The sequence below is a fragment of the Sceloporus undulatus genome, chromosome 3, assembly GCF_019175285.1.
Source record: "Sceloporus undulatus isolate JIND9_A2432 ecotype Alabama chromosome 3, SceUnd_v1.1, whole genome shotgun sequence".
Taxonomy (NCBI): Eukaryota; Metazoa; Chordata; class Lepidosauria; order Squamata; family Phrynosomatidae; genus Sceloporus; species Sceloporus undulatus.
In genome coordinates, this window is record NC_056524.1 from 253,525,583 (window position 1) to 253,539,368 (window position 13,786).

Sequence of the window (13,786 nt, forward strand, 5' to 3'; positions counted from 1 at the left end):
GGGGGGGGGGGGGGGGGACACCTCTGGTGTCATGTCCAGTGGGGCTCCTGTGCTGGCAGCCTGCAGGAGGCAGGGATGACAGGGATGCCCAGGACCTTCTCCTCCTTCCCTCCAGGAAGGAACCCACAAAAGCTCCTCTGTTTGGAGCACCACACAAAAGCAAGCAAACTCCCAGAATTCCATAGCAAAGAGCCAGACCCTCTCCCTCTTGTTCTCTGCCCTGGTCCCCTCTTTCCTTCTCTCTTTCTCTCTCTTTCCCTCCTTTCCTCTTCTCTCCCTTGTCCCAACTTCCCTCCCTTCCTTCCTTCCCTCCCTCCTTCTTTCTCCCTCACATACACACACACACACACACACACACACACACCTTCCCTCACTGCAGTCGCTCGCCTGCCTGCCTCCCCGCCTGTCATTCTTTCAGCCAATCAGGAGACGGAGGAATGAGAGAATGGATTTCTCTCGGCTTGAATGGACCTCGGTGGAATATGTTCTGGGAACGGTTTCAAGAAAAAGAAAGCGCTGTGCGGTAAAATGCGTTGCAATCACGTTCTGATCACGTTCCAGTTTACTCAATGCAGTAATATCCGTTCCAGGAACGTTCTCATCACGTTACGATGCAGAACGTTCTGAGAACGATATGCGATAATCTCCTCAGTGTGGGGTACTATCTTCATGAGTACTGCTGTACATCCCTTAAACTATGATTATACAATTTACATTGGAAAGATTCCAGTTAATAAATAGCAGAAACTGTACAGTTAAACAACAGCATAATGATGGCTAAGATCTCACATCATGTATCACATGCCTATATCTCCATAAAGTATGTCTTCCAATGCCATCTCCCCATCCCCCAAAACTCACCTTGTATACAGTGCAGCCCTCTTCCCCACAAAAAACCACAGCCATTTCTGTATTGTCAGAGAGCAGGGGGATGAGAAGGGATTGAAGTATTTTCCTGTAGCTAGATGCATTGTGTTAGGCATCTGAAGAGACCTCCAGGAGTCCTTGTGATCAATCTGCAGATGACATCCTGGAAGCAGATCCAGCTAAAGGAAAATAGCCACTCTGCTCATTCCCTTCCACTCTGGCAATATGGAAATAATTGTGTTGTGGGTGATGGTCTGCAGAACTCTGAGTTCAGGGGCAGAGAAATTTTAGCTGTTTTGTGGTCAGAATAAACTATTGACCTACATAATGACCATGAAAATAAACTGCAATGGTGTCAAGTCAGACTTATGCCATCATAATTTATTAACAGTACGTCAGCCAATAGTATTAAATATATGAGTTTGATCTGGGCATTTTTCTTTGCAAGTCACTAAAACCAATGGAGCTATTGGGCAGAAAAGTCTGTAATTAGGCTGTAGTTGCTATTGTTGTTATCATTATTATTGTTGCTCTTACTCCTATTTCTTCCACTTTTAAAGTGGTCTCGGTGAAGTCTTGATATGCATGTATCAATGTTCCCCATTTGCATCTAAAGCAATATATTTCTAGATTTATAATTCATCCCCTCCCCCAAAATTCTCAAGACAATTCTGAGCTTTGGGTAATTCATCATAAACATCCTTGTGGTTTAGATCATATCAGTATTTGGCTAATTGCTTACAGAATAAGAGGACTTCTCATTTTATGCTTAGAGGTTTTTGATTAGTTAAATTGTTCCAAGTCCCTGAAATGGCAAGCTCACCAGTAGTCAAGGTCTATGCTGTATCGTGCTAGTTTATAAAAGTAAACAAAGTACTGAAATAAATTTTCACAGAGATGCTAATTTGAATTTACACTAGAATCTCCCTAGTGGATGTTCTAATTTGATCCACAGGTTTGAGAACAAATTGACATTATTCCCTGTTTCTTGGTTTAGAGTGTTTATTCTTTTCCTCACTCACATTTGTACTTTCCGCTAGTATATGTTTTGTAAGTTACATAATTCCAAATAAAGTTTAAAAAATAAAAACCCACTTAGGTCAGTGATCTCCAAATTTCAAATAGAAAATAAATGAACTAATTAAAAAGACTGGATGCTCCTTTTACTATTTCACCTAAATAAGAGTCTAGAACAGTGACTCAAGCAGAGGCACAGCTAGGTGGCCTACTCTGACAGCTTTCTTGGGCTGAATATTCCAGTCATACTGAACACAAAAATAGTACAGACTAGTGCAATGTCATTAAAGGTGGATTGCAAGTAAGGTAACAATGAGTTTGTGGTCATGTGGAACCATGTGACCATGCTTCCAATTTTTGTGATGGTACATTGATACATTATTTTAGAATTAACAGCTTAAGGCTTAGACTATTTCTGTTACTATCATGTACTGGTTGGCTTTCATTTTGTTTCTTATTTATTTGTCCCTCTGCTCCTCTATAAACTCTCTCTCTCTGTGTATATGTTGTGTGTGCCTTCAAGTTACTTGTTGACTTATGGTGACCCCATGAATTTAATAGGGTTTTCTTAGGCCAGGAACACTCAGGTGTGTTTTTACCAATTTCTTCCTATGAAATACAGCCTACACACCTGGTATTCACTGGCAGATTCCCATCCGAGAACTAACAAGATCAGATGCGATCTGATGCCTTTAGGGTATTTAGGCCCTAACATATATGTACACTAACAAAACCCCTTTAATTTCTCAGTGAAACCCTAGAAAGACTCATAATCACTCAGGGACATCAACTTAAATTATCTTGATTGCACCAACTCATTCTGACATGTCTTTAGTTATAATCAGGAGAAAATAGCTCATGTAGCTATACCCAAAAAATAAAAAATAAAAAGTTTAGTAGACAGAATATTTCAAATGAAGACAACAATCAAGAGCTTACGCTGTTAACTGCAATTAGTGAATCAATTGTTTTGAAAGGCAAATCAGGGGACAATCCACTTGCAAAGTTATTAAATTGTTAACTGTTTTTTCCCCTTTATATCCCTTTCAAATCTGAACACAATGAATTACATTTACTGTTACTGTCATTTGCTTTATCATGCAGGAAGGCAGAAGTACCTTCCAATGACTAAAAACAAATCAGATTACTCAATTGTAAATAAAGGCAGAATTTTACCCTTGAGTTCCACGTTGTGTTGCTATGGTACAACGTGTTTTGAGTTCTTGGGTGAAACACCTTTGATTGCAGTGGAGATCGCCGTTCCTAGTTTGCAAACAGAAGCTGAATTTGACTGCCAATTTTTAAATACAGAATTTCCCTTTCTGAAGGGAAACTGCTTCAAAAATGATAAATTAATTTGTATTAAGAATACAGAAGACTACACATTCCCAAGACCTAAACTGGATTAATTCTAATTTTGACTATTTTTGTAATTTATTACAATAAATGACAATCATTATACAGCATTTGGTTCATGTGTACATGCGACTGAGATTTCAGATAGCTACATTTGGTTATATGTATATTACCTGTAAATAGGATCCATAAAGAAAGGTGTTGGCCTTGCATGCTGTAAAGAGATGTCTGATGATTTTCTTGATTCAGGATCAAGATCCCCTTTTTTTCCTCCAAAGATGTGGTTTTTCCGAGGCTCAGTCTGTTTTGTACCACTAGCTCGACTTCTGCTGCCCATACTCAAATCTAGAGGCTGGTCCTGGTTGGCCACTGATGGTGCTGATGGTTTTGAGGTTACAGGAGTAAGTGGTTTCTCCTCCTTACGTTTAGTGGTAAGATCAAAGGGAGACTCGGAGTTTCCCTTTAAGATCTTCTTTACCTCTCCTGGCGATTGGGGTTCCATTTTCAAAGGTAACGGTCTCAAGTCTCTATCAGGAAATGGGTACATTGACTGAGAGAATGCTGGAAAAAATGGGAGGGGAAACATGGAAGGGTAAGGTAAGGCTCCAACTTTTTTGTCCTGTAGCCCCACAAGTCCTGTTGAACCAAAGTATTTCTCAGCAATAGAGGCAATGGCCTTTATAGAATCATTCACAGCTCCTGACACCGCAGTTTGCTCCTCTAAAGATGGTGAGAAGATGGAATGATTGCTGTATTCTTTCTTATTATTTACGGAAGCCAAATTCTGAAGAGAGTTTACTTTGTCTTTGAACATTTTACCATTTTCTTTACATTTTTCTTTATCACTTTCAATGTCACTTTCCAGATCAGAGCCAGAGGTGGTCTCCAGGTCACTCCCACTGGGGGTACTGACATCATCAAGGTCACTACTCTCTGAGTGGTCACTGATCTTTTCATGTGGCCTCTCTTCGGAGGACCTCTCTGGTTGAAGCTCCTCTGGCTTATTTTCACTTAGGTTAGGTGGGTGCTTATTTAGTGCCTTCAAAATGTCCTGGGTAGCTGGCAGTGTCTGAGGATGTGTCATGAGGGGACTTTGACTTTTGATTGTTTGATCTGTGCTTGGAAGTCCTTTAACAGGAGAACTAGCAGGTATCAAAGGTGGCCTGTGGTATAAGCCTGAAGGAAACAGGCCAGGGAAGCTAAAAGAAAATCCAGGAGCTGTTGGAAAGGTAAGACCAGCAGGATGCCTATTGGCACCAAAATAGTCAGCAAGGCCCGGATTTGCATGATTCATATTAACCATGGAAGATTTATCCATAGCTGGGGTTCCAGGAAGTGATATGCCTTGGCCAAAAAATCCTCCTGCCGCAAAATGGTTCTTGCCCTCACAAAATCTCCTGTGTTTATTTAAGGAAGACGTAGTGCTGAACATTTGTCCACAGTCTTTGCACTTGATTTGGGTTCTGCAATCAGCATGCATACGCTTATGACGGCAAAGGTTTGAAAACTGAGTATAGGATTTATGGCAGACCTCACCTGTGTGTAAACAACAACAACAACAACAAATCTCAGGATTTATGGTCATCTTTCTCTTTCCCCATTCACCACCTTTAATCCCACCCATTTACTTTAGTCTAAGGATCTGATATCATTTATACTTTCAGATGACTCACTTCAAACTCAGTCATAAATCTGTTCACTCAGATTTTAAGACTCACTGAGTTTGAGGGAATATATTTCTAGGACTGCGATTAAGACTAGAGTATTAGACTGCAATCCTATACACTTGCCTAAGAATAAGTCCCATTGAATACAGTAGGACTTACCCCAGGTTCTGAATTAATATGTATTAGATTGTGCTAATAGTCTAAAATCTGTCAGGATGAATCAGAACCCAAATACCGTGTAAACAGCCAGTCCCAGCCTCCAAAACATGGAATCCACTCACTCAAATACAATGAGAAGCAGAACAAGAAAGATCCCCACATGTCTTTTCTTTAAAATCAATATATATCTAGTTTCTTTTTCACAATATTTGGACAGCCCTGAGTATTTATATGCATTGACTAAGGAGATTATCTCACTGCCTTTACTCCCAGCCTCGGTGCAAGCTGAAACCTTAAAAAAATTTTTTTTTAACGGGTGTTATCATACCCCTCCGTGCCCAGTCTGGAGGCATCCCGTACCGATCTTGGCATCCTGTACCCAATCTGGGCTTCTCTGGCACTTTTTGAAAGAATAGGATTTTTGGAGATGTCCAGATCGGTACGGGATGCCAAGATCAGTACTGAATGCCTTCAGACTGAGTACGGAGGAGTGCGAAAACACCTGTTTTTAAAATGTTTTTAAAAGATTCAGTCCGTGCCAAGGCTGGGAGGAAAGGCAGTGCAATATTCTCCATAGATCCAGGACAATTAATTAACACACATTTAGAGATTGTTATGCCTGTCTAATTCATGAGAATATTTCTACTGTCTACAAATTGCAACTTTTAAAGAAATAGAATAATGGTAAGCATCATATGTTCATATTTCACATGTACCATGGACCTCTGGATCAGCGTCAAACAGTTGCATCATTTACAACACATTGGCCTAGAGGCATTTAACACGTTTTAGCTCCAAGACAGAATACACTTATGCAAGAAACACTTTTGTATATATAGGTTATTACATGTTTTTTTCCTCATTAATTTTATATTGACTGCACATGAATATGGAAAAGTTGTTCTTTAAAAAAAACAAACAGAGGCCAGCACAGAAGACATTTTATGTGAAGTGTTCATGGCATAAACTGATACCATGTAATAGCCATAGCAGTTATACCAAACCAAACTGTCAGCATGATCAGTACACACCTTTGTTGCAGTAACACAATTATTTTGACCACTTACAAAAACAAATTTAGATTCAGTACTGAAAAGATCAGTACACTGGAAAGTTTGTGTACTTGGTAATGAGAATCCTGCTGGCATTGATTCTTTAGAGTTTTCTTCACAATCAAAGTGATACAAGTGGGACTTACAACAAAATACTACAAAGCCAAGTACTGCTGCTGGAAGAATCCAACCATTTCAACCCACCCCCTTCCCTATTTTCTAGTGCCACCCCCCAAGACTTTGTACTCTTTGGCCACACTCGGTGCTCATTGGAGTGTTTTCAGGGTTTATCCTCCCCTTAGTGTCTTTTCCACACTTTTTTGGAGGGCAGGGGGGTGGGGTTTGTTAATTTGCAAGCCTACTGAGCTCTTCCATAGACATTAGAGTAGAAAAGAGATGCAAAAAGCACAGTATTCTAGAATCTTTAGTAAAATAGAAGTATATTACCATTGAAGGTGTAACTTGCATGACAAGCTGGAATTTCCCATTTTACACTACTCCTAAAAAGGCAGGAACCCTACTTTATTTTGCTTCTGGCCTCCATAGTAGTTGGTGTCATGCTGGATGTGTAGGTGAGCATAGTGAGGCTGCAATCCTGTATCTAATTGTCTTGGAATAAGCCTTTCTGGACTCAATGGGACATACTTCTTGGGAGACAAGTATAAAATAACACTGTCAACAGCCTGAGCATTGGAAACATGGAGAATGCTTGTTGTTTTGCATCCAAATTCAACTTCCTCCAGCAAGGAAGAGTTGATCAGCTTAATTTTTGCTTCATTTGTGTCATACTGCAGGCTTTTGCCTTTCTCACATCAAAGCCACACAACAATGCACATTGTGAATTCTGAGACCTTCCTAACAATTATTTTCATGGTTTAAGACAGACTGACATAATTTACAATGGCTCTATTTTAAGCCTACAAAGGAAACTGAATTGAATGTATCCCATCCTGCACTTTTGGTTCCCATGAACTGTAATCACGTCCTCTGACTTCCACTCACACCACTGCTGATGCTAACCTTCCTGCTCTTATAAAGCTTACCCTTGAGAACCTGCCAGTTTGTTGTCTATCAGAAATGTTTACCCCATTGCTATCTGTTCCCATCACAACAACAAAGGCATCCATTGTTTGAGAAGGCCCAATTCCACCTGTCTAAATCAGATGGGTGGCCTCGCAAACATTTATCAGACAACAACTTGAGTAAGTTGCAGCCCTGGGCGAAAGCCAAAAAAATGTACGATTCAGGAAAATTTTATTGCTGTGTATCAGCTGAAGTTCCTGTATGATACCTTTCATTCATAAGGAATGTGCTAGAAAGAATGTTTTGCTAACATTTGCCACATGAGAACAAGAGCAGGTTGATTTCATCTTACAAAATGTAATAGATTTGTCCTTTACTTGGAGAATATTTTATGAACATTCTGCAATTCTGACTAAATCAAATTGTTGGATCTGTGAACTGGAATACTTACGGCTTTTGAAGCTTAATGCACAGTGTACTTTAGACTTTCCTCTAGTAACAACAAGCTTAACTTTAAATAGTGAAGTTACCACTTATTTTTATGGCATTAAAATAAACATATGCATATACAGGTACAAAGAGACTTGGAATACTGTATGATTGAAACTGGTCATGTCAAGGGTAATAGTCAGATGGGAAACTAGGAATCTCTATGGATATATCATTCAAACTGGAGGAAAAATGGAATACAAATGTAAAAATAAAGAAATGATCCTACACGTGAACCATATTTAGAGGGCCTCTGTTTTTACCTTTCTCACAGATAAAGGCTTGGTGTTTTTATATATAAAAATTTGTTCAAGAAATGAAATGTTTCATGCTAATACCAAATAACATTGCTAATAACATGGCTAAATTTTAAACAAACTGAACAGCAAACAGGCTTCAGGACTGTTGGAACAACTCCTCCTGAACCCTCCTTGGAGCATTAAAGACTTTTTTGCCTATAGCTAAGGCATGAAATGAAGAAGGCCAAATTGGAGAGCTCATGCTATCAGCTCTTGAAGGAATCATCAGTACATTGCTTCTTCCCCCCCCCCCCCACTAACTTCTTTTAGTATTTCAACTCTAAATCACCTGAGGTGCCTTGCCCTGACAGAAATGCAGTATCTAAATGCATTAAATTATAATTGAATTTCATAGCAGGGCAAAACCAAATGTGTTTTGACTCTTAAACATTTGGCCCAAATCTTTAGTGACTACAGCCTACATAACAGTGTACAAGTACATGAATATACTGGGAGAAAGGAGAGAAGGTTCCTTGCAGGTTCCATAAGTAATTTCTCATTCTGCCAGGTTCATGTCAGGATAATCAGGTGTGTAGAATCAGCATCATGGAACCTAGACTAGGCTATTTTGCTGCAGTTCCATGGTGGTGGTGGTGGTGGTGGTGGTGTATGTGTGTATAGTGGCAACAAACAGGAGAAATGTGCCAGATCAATCTGGACTGTAATAACTTCTCTCATCTTTCATTCCTGATGACCCTAGTTGCCTTAGTCCCCAGCCAGAGAATACAAACCTCACCATTGTTTTGTACAGTGGGGAGCAGAACTGTATACAATTTCCGTATGAATGAACAGAACTATCCCCATCACTGAAGCATATCCCACAACTGTCTTGATTTGGCAGGGGTGGCCCACATTAATCCCCTGTTGTCCCATTTATTCAGCTGCTTTTAAAATGGCTGTTTTATTCTCCTTCCAGTTCCCCTCTTTGTCCTTAGTGGACTTCAATTGCTACAAACTGCATTCAAAGTACAAAAATAATTTTCACTCAGTTAACTCAATAGGTGCAAGATGAGAGGGAGAAATTTATCCTTTACAGTAGACCTAGGCAAAAGTAAACTGTTGCAGCCTTTCTTAGCTTGTCTGTTCTTCCTCATTATTAATTAATTAATTAATTAATTAATTAAAATATATCTATAGCAGGAGAACTCAAAGCAGCTTACAAACAGCATTAAAATAAGTTAAAGAGGTTAAAAACAGTAAGGCCCTGTGCAGACTGGCCATAAAGGCTGATTGGGGGTGAAATCGGGGTGTACTATCCATATGATGCATGCCCTGGCTCCACCCCCCAGGGTGGTGTGAAGCTGCACACTGCACTGCATGATGTGGCACACAGCATCACAGGGCTCATTTGGTGCTCATCCACTTTTTGTGCTCTAGAAAGGCCAGATCGGGGCCATGGTGTGTGTTTGCCATGGCCCCGATCTGTCTGCACAGCCCCTAAGAAGCTTTAAATAAGCTAAAAGTATAACAGGTAAAGTATCTAATGAATTTAAAAAACTATCTTGAATTTTTAAAAAGTTTTGAAACTATAAATAATAGTCTTGGTTTGAATAAATAAGATCCAAAACCAATAGCAAACGGCCAAGTTTAAACTTGAATGACAAGAGTGTTGACACCAATGGGACCTGTGAGGGAGAGCATAACACAATTGGGGTGCCACAGCTGAGAATGCCCTTTTCCATGTCCCAACAGTGTGTAAATCTCACTCGTGGGACACAGAGGAGTACCACCTCCCGTATTAATAATGTTTGCCATCTTACCCATACTCTGTTGCTGCTTGGGCACAGATGCCCTGATTTTAATCTATTAAATGTTGGACGTTATGTGGCTTAGTGGTTAAGATGCTGATTCTAATGTTCACAAGGTCAGAAGGTTGGCAGTACGAGGCCTGAACGCCATGTGATGGAGTGAGCTCCTATCACTTAATTCCAGCTTCTGTCAACCTAGCAGTTTGAAAGCAAGCAAATACAAGTAGATAAATAGATACCAATTTGGTGGTAAGGTAACAGTATTCTATGTAGTCATGCTGGCCATATGAACACATGCTAAAGAACAGAGAAAACTGTTGGATCTGGATCACAAGGTTTTGCTCAGGATAAAACCTTACTTTGTGAACAGGAGACACAGTGCTAAGCCTACACTGATACAAATTGGTCAAGGATGTTCCTGTAAATAAATCTGGACTAGCAGTCAACTACGTAAAAACATTAGCACTGTTTGGATGGATTAAACAGAGGTCAGCAGCCAGGCAGATTACTCAACAAGTTTACAAGGGGATGTGTTGGTTGTTTACCAACATTTTCTGGTAATCCAAAACTCATTATAAAATAGAAAATATCAAATGCATTTTAAACTCTTGAGATACAAAGGTAGTCTTGAGAAATGAAACAAATACCTTTGTTGTTCAAGTAGAAAGAATATAGATGGCTTGAAATTTGTCATTTTGGGGGACTGGGAAGGCTGTCTAAAGAAAGACAGGGAATGATTTGATGTGAAGAATCCAGAATTATTTCTTCCCAGATTGACAAAGAAAGTCCAGCCTGTCCTTTTGCTTTCTGATAACACTTTGATTCCAATGTAAATTTTAAATTAAGCACTTGGAGAGCTCGCCCGATTATGGAAACCTGAGATTTCAAAGTTCTTTTTAGTGGGCTACAAATATGAGAATACACCAACCATCAGGAAGTTCTAAAATTTGCTGTCTATTAAAAAAAACTTTCCCAAACTATGAAAGCAAATGATTCTAATGTTTGACACTTATCCTGTCCATTTAATAACTCCTTACATCTATAGCAGGGCTGGGCTGCATCTCCTAACAACTCTAGACAGCACAGCCAAAAAAGATGAATGCTGGGAGCTGTAATCCAGCAGTATTTGGACTGCCACACATATTGCAGCCCAAGATCTATTACTTATAACTTACATTTCCAAAGCTAAAGATGTTGCTTCGCTTATTTATTTTTCCCTCACTGCCTGGGTTGCACCGTTCTGTTCAAGAATGTCCATGTACCACGACTTCTCTCCCACCAGTCTACCTAATGTCTTTTATTCAATCAGATGTTCAGGCATTTAGGAGCAAGAAATTGGTCAAAAGCAAAGTGTGCATATTTGCTCCTTATTAAACAAAGGATTGTTAATTGCTATTTTTAAGACAACCTGTCTATTCCAGCATGTGGTTTCTATTTCAGCAACCTGGGAGATTTAGAAAGGCAGGCAGCATGTGTTGGGGAGCTGGTGTTGGTGAGTCTGCTCCCAAGTCAGAGCGGCATACTGTAAGGAGAGACAGTTGCCGTAAACAGAAAGGGAAGGTAGTGCATGGTGTGTGGCCTTTTTACTTGGAATCAGATCTTTCTGCTCTAGGTGACCCTCTACCCTTAGCCACAAATGCTCCGAAAATCCTACCCTGACATGCGATCTTTGAATTCTTTTGTTCTGTAATTACATGGGAATTATTCATAATTGCCCTTATGGGTTCTCTCCTCATCCTGTCCATCACCCTTGCATCTGAAAAATCACAGTTGCTCTTTCAATTGTGCCAGCAATTGCCAGGGACTTATTAATGAAAAAAGCAGGGCTGAATTGTTTTCCATGTGATTTAATTTGAAAAAAATGGCAAAGCATCTGAATTTTCTTTTCTTCTCTTCTCTTCTCTTTCCTTTCCTTTTTTTTAAAAAAAAACCACAACTGGAGCTGCAGAGCATGAATGGTCCCTTTATGGCTGGAAGCTATTGTTCACTAATTATTTTCACTAATATTAAAAAGACATTCCTGTGATCTCAAGCAAGAGAACACAAACCTTTGAACAACAGTCATAACTGGGTCTGGTTAATTATGTTTTTCCTAGTTTAACTAAGACTAAGCACTAATAAATAAAAAATATCAACTACTCCAGGAGCTGGCCCACAGCCCTCAGAGGGACTCTTTTAAGCCATTAAAAAATCATGTTGATATATTATTGAGTCTCAAGGCTTGCACAGTTTCATTCAACTGCTCCCCTGATGAATGTATGGCACATGTTCTTGTATAGTGAAGAAGTTAATTCAAGAGCTACAGGAAGCCGATGGTTGGCTCTCAAGAGTTCGAACCACAAGTCCCAATGGGCTGATATGAAATTGCAGGTTGGCCCCTCTTTCCATTAAACCAGCTTCCTGAATGACCCCACACCTTCATGCTCTGTGTAGCTGGATTGTATGGCCCAGCTGTGCAATACAGTTAGCTTCAAATTCTGTTAACTGATCCCACCCTGGAAGCTGTTCTTACATTCAACAGAAAGATTTAAGCAATAACTAAAACCACAATACGCCTTGATGTCAGAAGAGAGCAGGCAAGGCAGGGATTAAAAAGACTCACAAGACATTAAAAGTGACCCAGATTCCCCCACAGTGAGATATGCAAACTCTAGAAATAGGGACATTTAAGTTACAATGGACAAATGTGACATTTTAAAAAAAAAGACCCCACAGAGTTACCTGCCAACCTCATGTTCAATTTCTTGCAACATCTAAGAATTTTCTTCCATTTACATTAGAATCATAGAATCATGGAATCATAGAATTCAGAGAGACCACAAGAGCCAGCCAGTCCAACTCCCTGCAATGCAGGAACTCTCAATCAAAGCATACCCAACAGATGGTCATCCAGACTCTGTTTAAAGACCTCCAAGGAGGGAGATTCCACCACTCTCGGAGGATGTGTGTTCCACTGTTGAATAGCCCTTACACCTATCCATATTTCAGTCTGCTCCCAGAAACATGTGAACTAGGTTGTAGATACTTGGAAGGAAGGAAGTAATAATAGCAGCTGACATTCTATATTGCAGTTATAAATTTGTAACTTAAAATTTTAGATCAATTACTGCTCCATATTCAGTAAGGCTATGTAATCTTATTGTGAGGCCCACCTAAACAGCCAGCAGCCACATTGGGTAAAAGAAGGCCTGCTCAGCTTCTGATCAGGGTGCAAGAAGGATGATATTTCCAGCCCCTTCATACTAGGGAGTGAGACTGCAATGAGATACTTTAACACAGGTCCTGCTTCTGGTTGTTGCAGCCTTCCTTGCTGGTGGGAGAAGACTGGATATATCATCCTCCTTTCTCCTTGACTGGCAGCTGAACAGACCTCCTTTATCCGATACATCTGCTGGCTCTTGAGATGGGCTGGGGGACCTTACTTAGTTATGCATATGTAACATGTAACCAATGTAGAATATGAGAGAATATAAAAAGGGGTTTTACTTGGGCAGAGAGTAAATTAGTCTTAATTGCTAACAATGGCTTTAAACTTCCTTATTTAATTATAGCGTATGGCGTAATAATATCAATGAGGCAGAAAATGGATCAATATCATTTGTTTTCATTTTTTGCTGTTTTTCACCAAAGGGCCCTCACACCTATCCCTACATGGTTATTATGAATATTAAGCAGATATTTTGCTGGGAAAGTGATCAGTGCTGATGTTACTGTTTCAATGATCACTTGAGAATCTCTTATTCTCATGCATTGTTTTGTGAAGTTACCATCCATTATGAAGCCAAGCCCTCCCTCCAGTCCATCTGCCTTGGTCCAGGCTTTGGAGGTAGAGAGGACTGCTGGACCTCATCCCCTTCCCCACCACTATTCCCTTCTCCTTTGTGTGGTGTCTTTTTAGATTGTAAGCCTGAGGGCAGGGAACCGTCTAATTAAAAAGACTGTATGTACGTGCTGTTAATTTACAGCGCTTATATAAAGGTTTATAAATATAATAATATAATAATAATAATTTAATAATATAATAGGATACCTTCCAAATGACTTATGTTGAGGAGATTGGAACCCTTTTCCCGTTTCATTGTTTAAAAAAATGTGAGAGGGAAACACAT

At 39.7% G+C, this 13,786-nt stretch overlaps 1 protein-coding gene across 11 annotated transcripts in view; it reads right to left on the reverse strand.

Moving 5' to 3' along the window:
• Positions 1–13,786, reverse strand: part of MECOM (MDS1 and EVI1 complex locus) — a 406,876-nt gene that overhangs the window by 49,142 nt on the left and 343,948 nt on the right. For 7 of the 11 annotated variants that reach the window (XM_042458918.1, XM_042458922.1, XM_042458917.1 and 4 more), the window contains 2 exons: positions 3,414–4,776; positions 3,061–3,147 (listed from right to left, as the gene is read on the reverse strand). In XM_042458918.1, the coding sequence (XP_042314852.1) occupies positions 3,061–3,147; positions 3,414–4,776 (1,450 nt within the window). The remainder of the gene's footprint in view (positions 1–3,060; positions 3,148–3,413; positions 4,777–13,786) is intronic. The other 4 variants (XM_042458927.1, XM_042458924.1, XM_042458925.1 and 1 more) reach the window with 1 other exon arrangement.